The following is a 19,559-nucleotide window of genomic DNA, read 5'->3' as shown; positions in this document are numbered from 1 at the left end:
ACATGCTTTTGAAAGAGGGGTTAAATAGAGCTTGAATCCGTGTTGAAATAGAAGTCCGAATGCACCAAAACTTTCCTCTAACATGTGAGCGCCCCAACCTTTTCTCTTTTTCCAGCTTTTCCTTTTGAGCGTTGTAGTGTTACCTCCTTGGTGGCCATAGCACTGAGTCCTCTATTCAGCCAAAGTGCCCTTACTTTGTTTGAGTGTCGTGGCACTGATGCTTCCATGGCCATAGTGTTTTACACTCTATCTTGAATTTCTAGGTTTTGCTGCACTAGTTTGACTTGTGAGCTTATGTTTTACTTTTTCAATGTTGAAATGGAAAAAGTGGTAAACATAAAAGTTGTAGCTCTGTCTATTAACTTTCTAATGGTTTAAGAATCACGTCAATTAAACTTTTGTAGTAAAAGATATGCTTGAAGTACTTAAACATATACGGTAAAAGTCTACACCTTGAATTCATTTTTCTTCACAAATTATCACCCTTTTCATAGTACATCTACAAAACCAACCTACTAACTTAATAAATAACTAAACTTAAAGCAAAATATCATAGAACAACTTAAAGTAATTGAATCCAATATAATTAACCAAAACAAAATAAATGACTAAAAATAACTAATAATTAAACTAAATGACTAAAAATAACTAATAATTAAACTAAATCTCAAGAACTTAAACAGAATACAACCAAAATTGTGACAAAATAACTCTATAAAATAGAGTTATCCATTTGTAACAACAATTCATAGAATTCTATAACATATTCTCTTACCTCACCTTATTATGTTAACCTATTGAGTTTTGCTCGAGCCTCATTCTCGGCATACTCAAGATAGAATTGTTTCTAGAACTCTACTTAAGAGCTTGATGGTTGCTCCTCCAAGTTTCTCAACTCACCTACTCCACCACCACTGCAAAGTTGTGTCCACATAATATATAACAGCTGAATTGATCCGTAGAGTATCCTTCTTGATGCCTATGGCTTTGAAATATTGCCTTAATTTCCACAAGAAATTGTCCACCTCCTTGGCCTTTCTCTTGCCTTGGAACTCCATGGGTTTTGGCACTTTTAATCGAGCCCTATTTGAGCAATTGACACACTACCTCTCATGGTTGCCTTAAATGCATTAAGCTCGTCCCTAAGCCCCCATACCTCTTGTCATAACGCCTTAACCAACTCTTTTAATTGTTGCATCTTGTTGATTAAACATATCCATTAACTCTTTAAGGGTTGACTGCAACTCCCCACGAAGCTTGTCACCTTGGGATTACAGCTCCTCCATGTTGGTTTCGACCTCTTCTTCGAATCTTTCCCTCATTTATCCCATGATCATCTCCATTTTGAATACCTGGCCCTTCAAGAGTGGATAGTATGTCCCTCAAACTATTTATCCCACTTGGTTGCACATCCAGTATCCCTTTATCTCCTAGTTGGGTGTGGACAAGTTAGTAGTGAAGCCATCTCTCTCTTTAATTCTCATAACCCTAATATCAATTATCATGTGTCGATACTTTAACTCAATTTCATTTGATTTTAAATTTTAAAAATCAAGCTTAAATAAGACTCAAAATCTACAAAACAACAAAAGCAAAAAAGATAGGAAGAAAAAATAACTAGAAAGGAATGAAAGTTTTTATTCTCAAACTTTTGTGCACCGTAAATGGAGAGAGGAAAGTATTTATAAACTAATAGGTAATTTGAATACAAGATAGGCTCGTCGTGCCGTTGGCTTGTTTTGAGTGCATAGGTTGTTTGGCCTTCTTGGATTCGCTCGCCTACCAAGACATTGTGTGTCTAGGCCACCTGGCTCGTGTGGGCTACCTAGGCTGTTAGTGTACAAATGGCTTGCTAGTGTGTGAACTCTTTGACCATGACGCGTGGACTTTTCGAATGGTTAGATAAAGCTGCTACTCATATGCCGGAGACAAATAGGAAAGAGAGCATGTTGTCCCACATTTTTGGTTTTACAACATGTTAAAATTGCTTGGTAACAAGGATTCCTCCTAATGGGTATCGCCGTTAAGTGAAAACCCACGTGCACACACGTGTAAAAATGTAACTACTCCGTGCTCCGACAGCTTTTATGATTTTGGCGCCTCCGTCGCTGTGCCTTTCACATATGGTAACTGCCCAACTAAAAATCTCCCAAAAACGCCAACCCTTCCCTTTCAAAAATTCTTTCACTCTCCACAACACACGCCATTTTTTGTTTTCAATTCTACTACTGAATCACATAACTCAGTTCTTTCCTACTTTTTTTTGCCCATGCTTCTTTTCTCCACATGATCGCCGCCATTTCTCCAGCACCCCGAACCGCCACTCCGGACCCCGGAAGGATCCGTTTCCCCAACCCGAACCCGAACCCGAACCCGAACCCCAACCGCCACTGGATTCGCTTCAGTAAGTTAGGGCTCCCGTTGTGGAAGCCGAAACTCAACTGGCGATCGTATGAGCGGGTGCAGCCGATGCAGATGGCGTGGGTTCGGAGCATGAGTGGCGGTTGCTTCAAGAGCACGGAGCCGCCGCCTAAACAGGGGATCAAAGTCGAAGAAGACAGCGGCGGCCAAGATGTTTACGACGCCGACGCCATGAACTCCAGGGTTTCGCCTGAACATCTTGTTATCATGGTCAATGGTCTCATTGGAAGGTACCTTTCATTTTATAAATATTTCCATATCAAATTAAAAGAATTTAATTAACTTAGAAAATGTTGTAATTTGAAATGTAAGATAATTCATTTTGATAATGAATGTAGGGATAGTTAGAATTATTAAAGCTAACGTTGCAAGCAAACATATTCTTATACACACAAGTTTTGTTAAATTAGTTTGTTTTTGTATTATAGCTAATTCCGTTATTTTAATTAGTTTGAGGTTTACGTAACGTGTTATTACATCAATTAAAATGCTAAGAAGTTCCTACCCCAAACCAAAGCATGATTTTCATAATTATTGGGGCAAAAGCGCAATTCGTTTGATTCAGAAATGATTAAGGATCCCAGTGCAGGAAGCTGCCCCATTTGTCTAAAATTTAGCCTGAACTTTTTCAACCCCAACTTTTGAGTAAAGGCTGTAGGAATCTGCATTGTGCGACTATTTTGTGTTAATGATGCCGCATGGTTTCTGTCTGTTGCTATCTCTACTGCTTTGATTTATCAAGGAGTCTTTTTTTTAGCAACTAAAATTGAAATGAATCTATACATATGTATAAGCATCGTACCTGTACCCTTATATAGGTTTCTTTAACATCCTTCGTCTTGCCCTAATAAAAGCATAGATGCTTCTAAACATCTTTTGCATCTGTATGGTATTTGTGTCTGTACACACCAGATACAGTGGGATATGCAGGGGATATCATTTATGTTATAGAAGGAGGGAGACATCGGTAATATATTTTTGGACACATTAGATAAAATAAGTATGATTCTTTCTTCATTGTTCTTGTTATAGTTGTCCATATAGGGAAAATATATAAGGATAGAAACTTTGTGATGTATGTGGATAAAACAAGCATGAAAGGTTAAATTTACTTCATTAGAGACATTTTCCCTGTCTTTAATAAACAGATTGGGTAGAATGAGAACGAGAAAGATCAAAGCACCCGACTGACCTATTGAAGCATCTTGATGGTTGATGTGGAATCGATGCCAGCAAAATTGCTTTGCTCCTCTAGGATATTCATGGTGGCTTTGTAACATTTGAAGATGTGCTAGTCCTTAGGTGAAAGAGGTGAGAAGCAAATAGAGAAATGTAGGAGAAGTGGAAGACTTTGGTATCTTTGTCCGTGCCAATTACTTTTAGCCATTTGACGTCAAAATAATTAAAAGAATAAACTATATTAAATGGGTTTATTCATTATAGTACCAGATTTGGGTGGCTATGGTTAAAGCATTAGGTTTTGGTTTTTTCTTTGTTTGCCTCAGCATGTAAGAATTTGGCTTTGACTAATTTTTTTAATTCATAATCAATAAACCATTTTAGGAAAGTCATTTATAGTAAATTTGCTTATTTTTATGTGTTTGTGGCCATTGGTGCGCTTTTTAAAGTATGTTGACAAGATCTTAATTGATTTTATGTTTTAAAATCTTTTTAGAGCTTTTTATTTATTTCTAGTATGAAATTAATGAAATATTTTTATTTGTATAAATATGTGTAACTTTGTATTTTATTAACACATTGTTGTATTGTTTTCTAAAAGTTGAAATTTTGTCTGTATTGTATTGCATTTGTATCTTATATCATATCTGTGCTTTATAGGTCTTGCTAGACCAAAATCTGTAAGAAGAGGTAGAAATGGTTTTTTTTGAAGGATCATTATTTAATGCACTGTTGGTGGATCTCAATGGAACCACAAGTGGGTTTCTTTTTTTCAATGCGTTCATCTAAGTATATGAAAGAGATCAGATTTAAAATATGTAGTAAACATATTGGGTTTAATGCGTGTATGACATGATTTTGAAGTCTTTGAACTCTATAGATGGTGTGTTGGATAATGATTCTTTGCTTATACCCTAAACCCTCAACCTCAAATTCAATGGATGGGTCTAAAAGCATATCTGCAAAATGACTCGTGACATTAGAGTTTCTCAGGTGTCACTGGGCGGGGTGAGTTTGAGTTTGAAGCTACAAAGATAGAAAATGGTGTGCCTTGTTTACAGATAGTAATATTAATAGCAGTAAGTGGTTTAGATGTGTTATAGTCCAAGTTTGTCTCTTTTACTCTTCTAGATCTCACAACGAATCTCTTAATTTTGATAAATTATATGTTCTTTTACTTGTTATATTGGGCTGGCTTGTGGGTGGTTCACTAAATTGTTTTAGCTTGCATGCAATTTATACATTCTTCACTCAAAAAAAGGTAATAAAATAATCATAATAATTTTATCCTTTTTTATAGTGCTGCTGACTGGAGATATGCTGCAGAACAGTTTGTGAAGAAGCTACCTGACAAAGTAATAGTGCACCGTGAGTTTTCTTTCTTACATTTCTTTTGCCTCATTTCCCTTCTTTACTTCTACTGTGTGTGTTGAGTTCATTGATTATTTAATGAGTGCTAATCAAATAGCCAAAAATTTTAAGTAGTGTGCTTAATTTTTGTATTAGAATTTTCCCTTCAGTTTAAAGACATTTTTATAGCTGATTGGCTGTCGAAGGAATTACCATATTTATTTTGATTTTATTCTGTGAGATGAAACTTCAATGGGATGGAACCATTAACTAATTTGGATTCATTTTTTAAAGTAATCAGTCTAGCAAGTTCTCATTTTCAAAATGCTATAATAATTATAAAAATCAGGTGCTTGCATGTCATGGAATGAATTTCTGGTGTTAATGTTTTTCATGTTACTGGATATATGAATATAGTGTAGCTCACTGTCAGTTTTGCTGCTTTATTGAATTCATTCTTATAATATATTTTACTTTGAATTTCACGGTGTTTTTGCCACTTCTTCTAAGTTCTACCTGTGTTCTTATAAATGCTTTTGAGCACTGATTCTTGATTTCTTCTATGAATTATTTTGTGATTTCTGCTTCACTCCTCTCCTTACCTGAGAATTCCTAGATATAGCTAGTCACATTTCTCCATGAAGTCACATCTCTTGTTTGCAAGATGACCTTACATAAATCCTTATGTACCAATTGTTCAAAACAGAATGAAATGCATGGTGCTTGCTGTCAATTACCGCATAAAATGAGTCAAAAGATGGCTTTTGAACCTGAGACAATTGTAATTTTAAAAGTCATGTGATGATGTGTGAAGTTTCTGAGGTGACAATCTTCCCATGTTTGAGCACTCAAACTTCTGTTGAGACAAAAGTTGTAGATATAGCCAATAGGACTTCATCGTACAAGGGAAGAGAAGAAATGGGAGAGAAGAGAACAAAGACAATAGTGTGATTGGATGAAGATGGTTTTAAATCCTAAGATTTCCACCTAGAAGCTTCTAGTGTGATCCAAATTTCAGATCCATAAGATATTTTAATTATAGAATCGTAGAAACAGAGAGATATTTTGATGAAGTTAATAACAATTGAAAGGAGTGAGAGGGATGAGGATAGGTGTAATGCAAATTACTTTTGCCCTGCCTTGTAAGTTATGTATAAAGCTTGGGGTTATAAATAGTAATTGATGTGGTTCATAAAGTTGAAAAGGAAAAATGTCAAAAAAAGGGAAAATAAGGAAAACTAAATAAGTGATAGAGGGAAAATGAATATAATATTGACGTTTTGGTTTCTCAACTGCAGCTTGAAATAGGTTTGCTTGGTTCTGAACTTATTAGAGAAGTAAAATCTCCTAATCCTCAACATTCAGTCTGAGACTATGGAGAGATGACACCAAAACTTGTGCATAACTGTTTTGAGATCTTAAATTACAAAATTTGCTACACTGTTCATCATCTCTTTTTTCGCTAACCAGATTTTAGCATGTCATATCTGCATACCTTTTCTTTCTTTTCATTCAGGATTTTCTGCATGCAGAGCAATTGAAAATTTTGCTTCTTCTTTTATGTTATTTATTATACTCATATTTAAGGTGAATCGAACGTAGAAGGTTTGCTTGCTATGCCATTCCCTTAAATATTAATTAAGCCTATGATTTGGTGCATTACCCTGAGGAAGAGATTCACATGCAAAGCCGGGCAGTATACCTTCTAGTTAGATAGCGGTCTTTATAATGGTAAAGCTAGTTATATGGGGTGGTTTAGAAACCAAAGAAAAAAGAAGAATGATGTTGGAGACAATGTTACAGTTTTTGAAGCAAATCAAGTCTCCAACAGTGAGTTTCACTGTGTGTGACACCTGTTTGTTACCCCATAATGTGGGATATTTCAGGATTAGAAGCTTGCATCTTTATAAAGTACAAAAAGCATTTGTTGCTTCATGATTCCAATTAATTTTGTTAAGGCTTCTTTTGTCCAGAAGCAATAGAAGAAGCAGATTATTAATGCTCATGTATGTAACTTTTGGTCAGTGGTCTTTTACACCTGTATGACAGGCATGGTTGATGGCTAAGACAGGCCAAGCTAGACCAAGTTGAAAAGTAACCAAATTTAAGCCTGGAAACAGACAGGACTTTAAATTACCGAAAAAAAGAAAACAGATGGAATTCAAGTCAACCAATAGTTTGCTAATATCATCCGTTTGGTTGAAAGGTTTAAACAAATCCATGGAAAATATGGTTAAATTGGTTGAAAGTAATAATATTGGAATAATAGTGGACAGAGTGCCTGTCCAAAGTCTACACAGGCTCAACAATTCAAACTAGTTTGGAAAAATAATTCCTACTAGTTAGTTAGCAAATTAGACAGTACTTTGCCTTTGCTCAATTAGTCAAACCAGCTCTCTTCACATGTCATTTTTCTGTGAAAGGTTTGCCAAATTTTTTTTCGTGAGCCTTTCTGACTTTTGGTATTTACCATCTCTTTTTGTGTATTGCATCTCTTTGGTTATTCTATCTTTTCTGACTTTTGGTATTTACCATCTCTTTTTGTGTATTGCATCTCTTTGGTTATTCTATCTTACATACGCATGTTATAGATTTTGATTTGATATTCTCTGTACAGGCAGTGAATGCAACTACTCAAAATTGACATTTGATGGTGTTGATCTGATGGGTGAAAGGCTAGCTCAAGAGGTATTTTGGTAATAAAATTTTTAATCTTATTCCTGGTGTTCTTTATTGATAAAAGCCATCTTGAATTAGACTTTCCTGGTTTTTGTTCTGAAAATTTGTAATTTTGGGAACTTTTTGGGTAGAATCGCAAAGTAATCTTGAGTTATGGACTAATATGTAATGCAGGTATTGGCTGTTGTCAAACGTAGGCCAGAGGTACAGAAGATTTCTTTCGTGGCTCACTCTTTAGGCGGTCTTGTTGCAAGATATGCTATCGGGAGGCTCTATGAGCATTCTTCAAAGCTAGATCCATCAGTTCTTTACGGGAACTCTTCAACTGAAAAGCACACAAAATCTTCGCTGCAATATTTTGAGCAGCCTTGTGAAGATAGAATTGCTGGATTGGAACCAATGAATTTTATAACGTTTGCAACACCACATCTTGGTTCAAGGGGACATAAACAGGTATGTAGCATGCTTTTACAGGTTATCTGGAGTTAGTTTTGTGCTGTGCGTGCTGTTTTACTTGTCATTGACTTGCAATATATTCAATATTGTTTTTCTCCCTGTTAAATAATTGATGTTGGACCCCTTGTCATATGTTGAAAAGTTGGAAATATTTTTTAGTTGAATAAGTGAGGAAAAGAGCACTTAGAGGCACCTAGGGGGTGGCAACCCAAGGACATGGCTAAGGTTTTTAACACAATATCATACCAGTGAAATAAAAAAACACCCTATATTTTCATGAAATGCTGCCTATTGAACACCAAAAAAAAAAAAAAAAGAAAGAAAGAAAGGAGGGGGCGAGGGGGGGTCTGGTTTGAAAAACCAAGTAATTGAAAGCTTTGCTGAGGGTCACTTGTCTGCCCAAAAAACATTTTATCCACTAAGTCCAAAAATAGATAGTCATTAATCTTATTTGCTCCCATGTATACAACAATACAAACCCTTCCTAGACCACAGTTTCTGCTGAGGTGAATCCCATACAGCCCAAGATATGCCTGGCATATAATAAGCCGAGGATCAAAGCTGTCTCACCAAGTATAAATTTGCAGTAGATGGTGATTTGTTCCTGGACACTGAGCATCTATTTGAAAGAAAAATTTCCTCTTTTGGAGGTTGTCACTTGTGAATTTTTTCTCAGGATGTTTCTCAAGACAGAATGCTATCTTTATTTGCATTTTTTTCCTTTTTTAGAAGTTTTTTCTTGTTAAATATATATATATTTTAATAATTTAAGTATAACGATGATATTCAAAGTATATGGATGATTTCTGGACTCCTTTGAGGTGCTGAGAATATTGGGAAGAATAATGGACAGTTCTTAATGGGGAACAAGAGCAGTGAGTATGCTGTAATCAGTTTCTTAAAAAAATCAGGTTATCCTGTAACCTCAGACCATGATTTGATGTGGCTTTTCATACTTGGCAAAGTTTGGGTAGAAATTTGAGTTATTTGATGTGCTGGCTCTCCATTAGAGAATCGTTTACTTGTTTTCTTATTGACCACCTGTTCCTTTTTTCTTGTATTAGATCTATACATAAAGTGAACTTTGATTAGTGTAGTTGAGGTTGTTGTCTATGTTTTTGCAGCTCCCACTCCTTTGTGGTCTTCCTTTTCTTGAGAAAAGAGCATCTCAGACTGCACACTTGGTTGCTGGAAGGTCTGGAAAGCATCTTTTTCTCACTGACAATGATGATGGAAAGCCCCCTCTTCTCCTTAGAATGGTTGATGACAGTGATGACCTCAAATTCATGTTAGTGTTAACTTTCTGATTTCCTGTGATTAGTTGTCTTAACACTTAATTTGAACGACCACACTCTTGGTAATATCCTTTTTTTAATTAACCTGTATAGATCAGCTCTACGTGCATTTAAGCGACGTGTGGCATATGCAAATGCAAACTATGATCGTATCTTTTTTGTGGTTAAAATTTCTCAATTGAGTGCATCTAGTTTATACGTAAGGTCATGTTTTTGTCTTCTGTATAAAATTATGTTTTTCTTGACTTGTATCTGAGATATGGTTGGCTGGAGAACATCGTCAATCCGACGTCAAAATGAACTTCCAAAGGTGATTTTTTTTGTTCAATTTGTTCTTTTTTATATTTCTTAGCTCTTTCTCACATGACTGCTTAGTTTTCATCTCTATTTCCAGTCAAATCTTCTTGTAATTGATGAGAAGTACCCACATGTTGTATATGTTGAGAGGGAAACTACAAACAAAATCCAAAACAAAGCCTTCTTTGTTGCTGGAGCCCAAACAAGTGATGTGGAAGGTTTGTTGAATTTCTCTGCCTGTGGATTATTGATTAGATTTTGGTACAACAATTTAATATATGGTATTTTATGCCTAGAAAGTGGAGATTCCGTCAATTATAGTTTGGTCCTACTTAAGGCTGAACATGGTGAAATCTTGTTCTATGGACTGGTGAAATTGATCTTAGATTTTTGCTGTTATAAATTGTCTAATATGAAGATATGTCAGTGTGCATACAGGTGAAGAGTGAGGGAGGAGGGGAAGAGAATGAGAGAGAGAGATAGAAAGAGAGAGAGAAAGGGGGGGGGCTGTGGGAAGGATAGGGATAGAGATCAATTGATATTTTGCAAACCTGCTACACATTGTTGAATCGCTTGTAATTGTCAATCTAGATACAAGTAGGATCACTGTCAGATAGTTTTCATTGAAGGGATATTTGTTACCTTGGTGTCCTCAGGGTCTTTTTTTTTAAACTATTACAAAATTACAGTATGTCATTATCAGATTAGCGGCATATTGCTATTACTTGTCTTCATTCTTGAGCATGGTGTCTGATCTTTGCACTAGTCAATTTCATTTTCATATCATGTTGATTTATTTAAACTTTTTCATCTTACTGTGAGCATTCTCCCATTAATTTGTAGAGGTGATGATTCAAGGTCTTACTCAAGTACCCTGGGAACGTGTTGATGTAAGCTTTCAAAAAAGTAAACAACGATATGTTGCTCATAATACAATTCAGGCAAGTCCAATAGCTAAATAGAATTTTTTTTCTACTCTCTATGGATCATCATCTGTTTTATACAAAATTGAAAATTGCTGTATTCTCCGTGCTTAAATTGTGATGCCTTTGTTTCAAATAGACCAGACATCTCCCTTTCATGCCAACAATTCACTAAAAGGTAGTCTACTGCACCCATATCATGGGTCCTTGGAGGGGTAAATGTTTGCAGCCTGTTGCCTACTTTACAAAGGATGTGTGCCCACTTTTTACTGTTATAAACAAAAGAGGGGCCAAAGAAAACCTAAGCACTGCCTTATTGCACCTGGTTATACAAAATTTTATTATTAACACCATTTGCATTTAGTCAAGGATCTCTTTTTATAGCAATGTACCAACATGAAGAGAATATTTTGGAGTTCTTTTCTTTTTGCTAGAGGCATGACGTGGAAGGGCAGTTTGAGTAAGGGGAGTACATCAATACATTTGGGGGCTAACTGGTTGAATTCAAGCAATGCCCATATCAGTTTATATATTTAAACGATAATCAGAAAGCAATTCATATCTGATTATTCATTTATTTGTTATATTATCTTGGTTTGTTATTGTGATTTATAATTATTTGACTCTACCTTCACAAGAATGCTATATTGGTGTACTTGATGCGTTATCTGTTAAAACATTTTCTTGAACTTGAGGCAATTTGGTATCTGAAAATGAGCTCATTGGTCATGTATTAGGACCTTCATTATTAGTAAGTATTACTAATTTATTATAAATTTTTTGGTAGAGTGTGCATTTAATATAAGGTATGTCCTCCTGTGAGTTAGTTTGCACATATCAATGTTTTCTTTTCACCCTACTTTTATAATCTTGCTCATATTATACCTTTTGCTTTAGGTCAAGAGCTACTGGTTGAATTCTGATGGAGCAGATGTAGTTTTCCATATGATTGACAATTTTCTTCTCTAGACGTGGACAAGTATGGTGTCCGTCCTGGTGATTCTGCAATGGGTTAGGTCACTTATTTTTTTGGTGTACTATGCACATTGTCACATGAGAATGTTGCAGTGTATTATTTATGTCAATATGGTAACATTACGGATTTTGCAAAGTTGTGGTGAACTATGTCCAAATAGGTTCCCTTCTTTTTATATCTCATATATATATATATATATATATTAACTTTCTTTTGTAACAATACTTTTAATTTGTTTCCTTTTTAGAAATGAAATTTGTTTCTTATCCTACTAAATACGTCATTTTTCTCACGTTTGATGCACCTTGGTTGCCATTACTTGAGTTAGAAGTATACAGTTTCGCACAATCTAGTGAGTAGTACTTTTAAGGACACATTTTATTCAGTAATTGCAAGCATATATTCAGTGATATTTATGGCAACACTACTTATAAGTTTGCCTGATTATTCTCTTCTGCAATATGTGATTTCTTTGATTTTACGGTGTGATATATGATCTGCACTACCTATCGAGTGACATTTTATGACTTGCTTTTTTAATTACATTGCTTGAGAATTTGAAAATTTGTTGAAGATTAGCTTGTGTCTGTGCAGAAGACTATTGATATCAAAGCATTTTATCCTTAAGTTTGGTAAAGCTATAAAACCTGTCTATGGAAAAATTGCTGGGGGCTTGAGAATTCCCCCAAAAAGATGCTTATTGTTTCAGACTGCATATGTTAATTTTCAACTTGATTACTAGTTGAAAGTCTTTGTCCCTTGCATTGTATCGACCATCAGTCCTGATGCTTAAAATATATTGGATTTTGGTCCTTATATTCATTTTCTTCATTGACTAGAAATCTTTTTCCACAAATTCTCATCAATTTGATTGACAAGCTTGGTTTATAGCTTCTAATAAGTTATCTAAAAAAGAAAAGTTATTTTGATCAAAAGCTGGATTGAGTTATGTGTTTGCCTAATGAGTTGGATTGAGACATGGGTTGTAGTCTCATGATTCAATTTGTGGATGCTGGATGGTGTGATTATGTTATGCATTTCTGTAGTTTTTCCCCCTGTTATTGTTGTGGTATTTGACCTCTGGAATACTAGAATAATGATGTTCTCGTGCATTTTACGTCTACATGCTATGTCGTCTTGAAATATTGCTCGATCTTTTCTGGTTGCTTAAAGAATGTTTACCCTCTCCCCATATTTCTTATCTTGAGGTTCCCAATCCAATTTACAAATTTAGTATGTCATTTGAAATTGTGGAAATCTTGGGATTCTTAACACAATAATATGTTAAGCATTGGATATTCGTCATATATTTTTCAGAGCACCAATAGTTATAAGTATGAAACCATGAAGGTGATTGTTACATATAAGCTATGGATATTCCATAATCTATTGAGAACAAAAAGATCATATCAAGTACGATAAGTGGTACAGATGAAAAATATTGTCCCAATAAAAGTTAAGCCCGCCAATTTTCTTACTGACAACATTTTGAGTCACATGATTGAGCTTGGACCTTTGGTCAAGGATATATTTCTTGTCTTGGTGGTTCTTGCTGATGCTACTCTATATAGGCAGGTTTTATAATTCATTTCAGAAGAAGTTCTATAAGTTTTGAGCTTCAAGGCATATTTTCTTCTCTGATCAAGGTGATATAATAGAACTCAAAGCTACATAAAGGTAAGAAACTGTTTAGTAATTATTTATTTTCCTGTTATTTTTCATCTTTATGTAAGTTTGTTATAAAATTTTTACATTAATATATGTCATTCATGTCTTAAACTTTTGACTTTTATATTTAGAATATGTGCAGTTATATGAACATCCTTGCTGCTAATAATGTGTTATATTTTGTCTGCAGCCTTTGTTGCTACTAGTAATTAGAGGTATCTATATACTGAGCTTTGTTCAGTTCTCAATTTTTATGGTTCTTTTCTTGCTTTGTGCGTGTGTATGTCTGGGGTAAGGTGGGAGAACTGGTTTCAGGGAAGAACTGAAGAGCCCTCTCAGTGAGTAGTTGCTTCTTACACTCCCTGAACCTTGCATGTGTGTAGCCTTTTAGCTGAAGGCCACAGAAGAAAAGATGGTTTCTTTGAAAGTTCTCTAGTTTGTGGTATCATAATGTTTGTAGTGGAAAATCACACAGCATGCCTGTTCAGCATGTTCTTGTTTCGCAAAGGGTGGTTAATTTGAAAGTCTTCTGATCAAAAGAATAGGAAGTGTCTCTGCTTCATAGGTCATGAATTAGCATTTTAGCCTGGATAATAGATAGAAAGAGATTAGGTAGTTCTAATTTAGCCAGGCAGAGTGAAGCATGTCCTGGCACAATTCCTGGAAAGATGAGGTGGAAGGTGATCGCAAATGCACTTTATTAAAGGATAGTAAAACCTTTGACTGTCTGAGAAACATTTTTGAACTTAACGAGTCAAGTGGTTTTTTCCAAGTAACCATATGAAAAAGCTGTATGGCTGCCAAATACCTAGACATTGTGCAAAACTTGAATTATATATAGTTAATTCAACATTGTAAGGAAGCTCTACATAGCTTGTCTTTGCTTTGTTGCTTGAAAGTTATCTCTTTGTGGTTTTGCCAGTTGTCCAGCTCTTTATGTCTAGTTTGCCTCCTCTATTTTCTTTTTTTGGATGTCCAGTTCTGTGTATGTGTTCTTATGCACATGTTGCATGTGTGTGTAGTTGAGTGCATATACTTTCTGTGTACCACCCTTGTACCTGCAGTGACTCTTTTTTGTTGTTTCTTAAATCATGTCTTATGAACTGTAAATGCAAGTAGCTTAAATCATCAGTTTGTCATTCTGAACCTTAGCCCAACTATTATATCTTTAGGGCTGGTCGTGCATCTGTAATTGTGTATCGTCATGATTGAATAAACTGAAAACATTCTGTTGAACCTCTATAGGCTCTTTTTCTTCATAAGTAAGACTCCTAAATCCTATGTTTAACTACCAATGCAACAATTGTACAAATCAAAATTGGAGTTATATTCTAATAAATTATATGCTAAAACTAGGTGGAAGTAGAATAATGATTAAGGTTCCAATTTTGAAGATCTTAATGTGGAGTACCTCTTTCTGTGGATCAAACAGTGCCTGCTAGGAGTTTAAGTAAGAGATAAGATGTCAGTACACATTTTATTTTTCACTCAGGAGATATCAAAGGGTGACAATCCTATGAATTAGGGATTTAAATTGATATATCTTCTTGATAGAGCATGCTTGATGCAGTTTAAAATTTATGTATCAGGAGATATTATTCAAAAGGACGAAGGGCAAATGTAGTCCCATTGCCTCTATATTAGACCTGTCCATGGGCTGGGCTGTCTACTAGGCCCATAGGCCTGGACCAGTCCGGCCTTTGGCATAATTTTTTAGGCTTGGAATATTATTATATTAATAAGAAATTATTTTTTATTTAATTTTAATTCTAAATTATATATTAATAAATTGAAATCTTATTATAAAATATACTTTTTGAATATTTTAATAATAAATCTATTTTAAATGGCAAGCCTGGGTGGGCTGGGTTCAAGCTTAGCTTTTAGAGGTGTCAAGCAGGCTCAGCTTGGCTCATGGACACCTCTACTCTTTCTATTTATCTGACTTTTCAGTAGTTTCTATAGCTATATGCTTTAAAAAGCTCCTTTTTGTTTCAAAAAATCAGCTGTTTATTTGTATTTCATTCCAGTATGCTCAGGCTTACCTGCATATGACTAGTTGTAGTGTTTAAGATTAGATTCCAGTGCTTTAGTTGCAAAGGCCTCAGACATGAGAATGACAGTTAGGAGGCTTAAGAATGTGATATGAGAATGGCAATTTTTGAAGAGATAACATTTACATATCTCTGCACGCTAGGTAAATAAAACTCCCTTTTCAAAACAAGTCTAGGTTACTGAAGCAAGAGATTAATATAGATTGGTTGATTGAATACTTACTCTTCCCTATTGCTTGTATACCATCCATGCTGTGAAAAGAACTAAGTGGGATCATTTGGGACAAATTGAGCAGTTGAGAAACTTCTTTATTTGTTATTTATCTTTCAATGAAAAAATTATAACCTCTAATATACAAATTAGAACAATATGCTGCAGTGTAAAATTTTTGAGAAGAGAAAGTAAAAGGAAAAAATTCACATGGAAAATGAAGATAGGTGTGCAAATGATGTTGTTTGGACTTAGTATTGAGTGACAAATGATGCCCAAGAGCAATAATTTTGTATTCTTATTTTGCCCTGCACTTCCAATAGATTATGTGTTGATGTGTTTCTTCTCCACTTGGGGAACTGTTCAGGATGCTGAATTGAAGAAAGCTAAGACTAAATAAGTTAAGCTGATCTTCACGAGGAGGAATAGCCTCGTGGGTCTTTGCTTTCTTTGTCTTTTTCTTCTTTGGAGCTGCATGATTGAAAAATAGTAGTGAGCCTGCAGCTTCAATCTGCATAATATTACATTGGCAATCTATGTTAAATTTACCCTTCATTCTTTAGGATATCATTGCTATTGGTGTCGATTGACTTGGACTCTTGGGTTTGTGATGAAACATCTGATTTTTCTATCAGTAGACTTGATAAACTCTTGCAAAACTGCTCATCATCATATATTGGCTTAGTAAATAATCATTATTCAGCAAAGATAATCAACTGAAAGAAGACACGTATCATACCTCTTTGTATAGTGTCAGCTCTCCTTCAGATTTTGATACTTCTACAACACAATTTGTGGGAGCAACCAAAATTACCTGACATTGAATATACAGTTGTGAGACTTTTTGATATATTGTCTTGTATGAAGAGCATATTACATTTAATAACCTCAGCTGATAGGTCATAAAATGATCTACAACATCTTGTCATCTTCTGTTTTGGATGCATTTTGATCTGAAAAGGTGAAAGACAATAAAAAGTTAGGTAAAAAGATAGTCACTTGTTCAGGAATCAGGAACATGAGCAAGTTTGTACCTTGAAATTTTTCATCCTTTCAACTGACAGACTCACATCCATTGCAGCAGCTTCTATTTTCTTTATGGTTTCATCAATTGTATGCTTGGATCCAATCCTTGTCCTCTGCTTTTTGTCATCCTACATAAGAAAAAATGTTTTACTTAATTTAGGAATGAACTAAGGATGCTCGTATGATGTAAATGCTGCTTTTGATTTTGGAGACTTGCCTGTCCTTCAAAAAGACCCGATAAATCCAGATCATGTGACATTGCTATCAATTGGAATGCATTTATGAAATTTGAGGATTTATGTGTCTTCATCTCTGCGTCGTGCTCCTGTATGGTATTTTAGATGGTTAGGTGAAAGTGTGTGAAACTCTTATGTTAATACTAATTTGAGCATTTACCTCAACTGTATCGAAGGCAGCAGTAACATCATTCAAGTATATTTTGTCATCACATTCATAGCCGCAGGAAGGCACATAATCTGTTTGAAACCATGCATCTTCAATGATTTCTGGAATAGTTATTCTCTGTAGTAATAGGAAGAGACATTATTATAGCTTTTTGTTTCTAACTTGGAAATCTCTGTCATAGACTGTCTTAGAGTTATACCCTTTTGGGATTCGGATTAAGTATTCGTCCAATCAGCTTCCTCTGAGATTCTGTGAACCATGGTGGGCATGTGTATTGTGCTCCAGATATCTTCACAAGAGGAGCAAGCATCAGTGAAGGGTAACTTGTTATACCTGGTGCATGTTATGTTCCTATATGCAGATGCATACCTTCTTGTATAAAACCACAAGATTGCGATCATCAAACGGTAAATAGCCAGCAAATAGTTCAAAAAGGATGACACCGCAAGACCAAATATCAGCAGCCGCTCCATGATAGCCCTTATTTGCAAGCAGCTGTTCATTCAAGGATGAATAACAGCTAGCTGTTAGCAAATGTATGTCTATATTTCCTTTGGTCCTTCCTTTGTTTATGAATGTGTTTCTCCTGTTTTAGGCCATTGAATTTGGATAATTTTGAACACTAGAACAGGAAGAGACGTCTCTTACCTCAGGTGCTACATAGCAGGGAGAGCCGCAGGCTGTAGTTAGCATATCTCCAGGCTGTAATTTATCAGAATTTTAAGCCAAATTTCCATGGGAAATTTTCGGAATAAAATTAAAACAAGATGAAAAACTATTCTAGAAAATGGCAAGGCTGTTGCTACCTTCCTCAAAGCACTTAGTCCAAAATCAGATACTTTCAGATTTCCCTTGCTATCCAAAAGCAAGTTCTCCGGCTGTATGGAAAAATATCGACACTCATCTTAGTTAGTTTGCATGACTTGTCAGTGTGCATTGGTGAAGACAGTTAAAAATGTCATGTGACACACACCTTTAGATCTCTGTGATAGACTCCTTTGCTATGGCAATGGTCCACTGCATCTATCAGTTGCTGGAAAAGTTTCCTTGCCTCTGGGTCACATAATTTTTTGGAATAAGACTGGAAAGAAAGGGCAAAGAGGATTAGAAAAGTAGATTGAAAAGCTTTACATCAAAATCTTATTGAATACCGGGTGAGGTCTGATAAGTCTCACCAATTTGTCTGAAAGTTGTCCTCCTGAGACGTACTCCATTATTATGTATATCTTGGTCTTTGAGCCAATAACCTGCAACCAGGATTCAACTCTACAAATGAATGATAGGGCATAAATTGGTGCCAGTTAACAACAATCCCGAAGTACAAAAACAAACCTCATGTATTTTTACAACATGTGGGTGGTTCAGAAGCTTCATTGTTCTTATCTCTCGTTGTACCTGAAATTTGAATTTTGGTTTGTCAGAGCCGTAACAAACATTGTTTTCTGTGTGTTTGCATCAGGTTGGAGGCCAAGAAATGTGATTAAGAACAAGACAAAGTAAAGAAAGGGTTGGAAATTCGCCTGATACTTGAGATTGCTTTCCATGACCATGGTCTTATCAATAATCTTGATGGCAACATGATGGCCGTTGGTGGTGTCGACAGCCAGCTTGACCTTGGCAAAGGTACCTTCTCCAATCGTTCTACCTAGCTGATACTTGCCTATAGTTGTTGCAAGCCCCATTGTCTATTGTCACAACGAAACTCGAAATCTAATCTTCTCCTTGTATTCTTCAAGAAAAACAATCAAATCCAATCCTTCTCCCTGTGTTGCCGAAGAAAACAATCGGTTGATCTTCCTAAACTCCTTGCAGATGTTCCTTGTATCCTCCATGCTCCAAATCTCCTTTAAAAACAGATTCGAGCGGATTTAAGTTGTAAGGTAACACATGCTTCTTCCGGGCAACTGCCATGTCTATGGCTCTAATGCTTTGGTTAAAAGCGTGATGATAAAAGGTCTCATAATTTTAAAAGCACGATAAGATCGTCCTGAATCTTTCAAGTCGTTGAAGACTTTATTTGCATGGAAGGGAAGATGACTAAGCTGCCTACTTGGGCTAGTTGGTGGGAGTGTAGGTGCATGTTTTGAATGGAAGTTGGCATTCTCTACTTCCACGGGCTTTCATTTCCTCCTCTCCTTACTTCCATCTGCGACTCGGATTGGACCACCAAATATTTGATGCCACGTCATTTTCTAAATTAGAGCCCACCTCTTTCTATTCATACAGTAATTTCCTTTCATGCCACGTGTAGCAATATGATTTGGTTGCCAAATTCTATATATGTTTTGTCCAGTCATTTTTGGACTAGCCCCAAAAGTTCCTCCAGAGCTGGTTTTGTGGCGTGCAGCCTATGATTTGATTCGAAGAAATACCCATTCCTATTTCAAAATATGACAAAACTAGCTTTCCATTTATTATAAAATTATCTCCCTTTTTCTTATTTAATTTCAAATTTTAAAAAATATTTTTTATATAAATCTTTAAAATTAAATTTCATAACAATTTATTTTTCTATACATCTTAAAAATAATTTACTTAAAATAACGTTGGAAACAACTTATTCTTTGCTTTCCAATTATATCATGGTTTTTCTAGACATTTTAATTTTTCACAGCAATG

At 35.4% G+C, this 19,559-nt stretch overlaps 2 protein-coding genes across 2 annotated transcripts; one reads left to right on the top strand and one right to left on the bottom strand.

The window, feature by feature from the left end:
• On the top strand, nt 1,944–11,751 carry LOC18589205. Its single transcript, XM_007014072.2, has 10 exons — nt 1,944–2,651; nt 4,901–4,968; nt 7,568–7,638; nt 7,804–8,082; nt 9,210–9,373; nt 9,474–9,529; nt 9,638–9,690; nt 9,775–9,895; nt 10,521–10,618; nt 11,498–11,751. The coding sequence occupies exons 1-10, from the start codon at nt 2,287–2,289 to the stop codon at nt 11,567–11,569; spliced, it is 1,347 nt and encodes a 448-aa protein (XP_007014134.2). The 5' UTR covers nt 1,944–2,286; the 3' UTR covers nt 11,570–11,751.
• Nucleotides 15,595–19,016, bottom strand: LOC18589204 (CBL-interacting serine/threonine-protein kinase 21). Its single transcript, XM_007014066.2, has 15 exons — nt 18,461–19,016; nt 18,273–18,335; nt 18,116–18,187; nt 17,914–18,021; nt 17,747–17,818; nt 17,589–17,642; nt 17,310–17,435; nt 17,140–17,229; nt 16,932–17,057; nt 16,753–16,860; nt 16,544–16,663; nt 16,397–16,462; nt 16,249–16,323; nt 16,059–16,168; nt 15,595–15,980 (listed from the first exon to the last, which is right to left on the bottom strand). The coding sequence occupies exons 1-15, from the start codon at nt 18,620–18,622 to the stop codon at nt 15,923–15,925; spliced, it is 1,410 nt and encodes a 469-aa protein (XP_007014128.2). The 5' UTR covers nt 18,623–19,016; the 3' UTR covers nt 15,595–15,922.

Source organism: Theobroma cacao, chromosome 9 (genome assembly GCF_000208745.1).
Source record: "Theobroma cacao cultivar B97-61/B2 chromosome 9, Criollo_cocoa_genome_V2, whole genome shotgun sequence".
Classification (NCBI taxonomy): Eukaryota; Viridiplantae; Streptophyta; class Magnoliopsida; order Malvales; family Malvaceae; genus Theobroma; species Theobroma cacao.
The sequence above is the reverse complement of the archived record's forward strand: the minus strand, read 5'-3'. Positions and strand labels throughout refer to the sequence as shown.

What these genes read in the sequence shown, in the direction of transcription:
- LOC18589204 (XM_007014066.2), bottom strand. Translation starts at nt 18,622, where the DNA reads ATGGGGCTTGCAACAACTATAGGCAAGTATCAGCTAGGTAGAACGATT. An exon ending in GACTAAGTGCTTTGAGGAAG is followed by an intron (nt 17,643 to 17,746) that starts GTAGCAACAGCC and finishes GATAAATTACAG; the next exon opens with CCTGGAGATATGCTAACTAC. An exon ending in TTAATCCGAATCCCAAAAGG is followed by an intron (nt 17,058 to 17,139) that starts GTATAACTCTAA and finishes CTATTACTACAG; the next exon opens with AGAATAACTATTCCAGAAAT.
- LOC18589205 (XM_007014072.2), top strand. Translation starts at nt 2,287, where the DNA reads ATGATCGCCGCCATTTCTCCAGCACCCCGAACCGCCACTCCGGACCCC. An exon ending in GTTCAAGGGGACATAAACAG is followed by an intron (nt 8,083 to 9,209) that starts GTATGTAGCATG and finishes ATGTTTTTGCAG; the next exon opens with CTCCCACTCCTTTGTGGTCT. An exon ending in GTCAAAATGAACTTCCAAAG is followed by an intron (nt 9,691 to 9,774) that starts GTGATTTTTTTT and finishes CTCTATTTCCAG; the next exon opens with TCAAATCTTCTTGTAATTGA.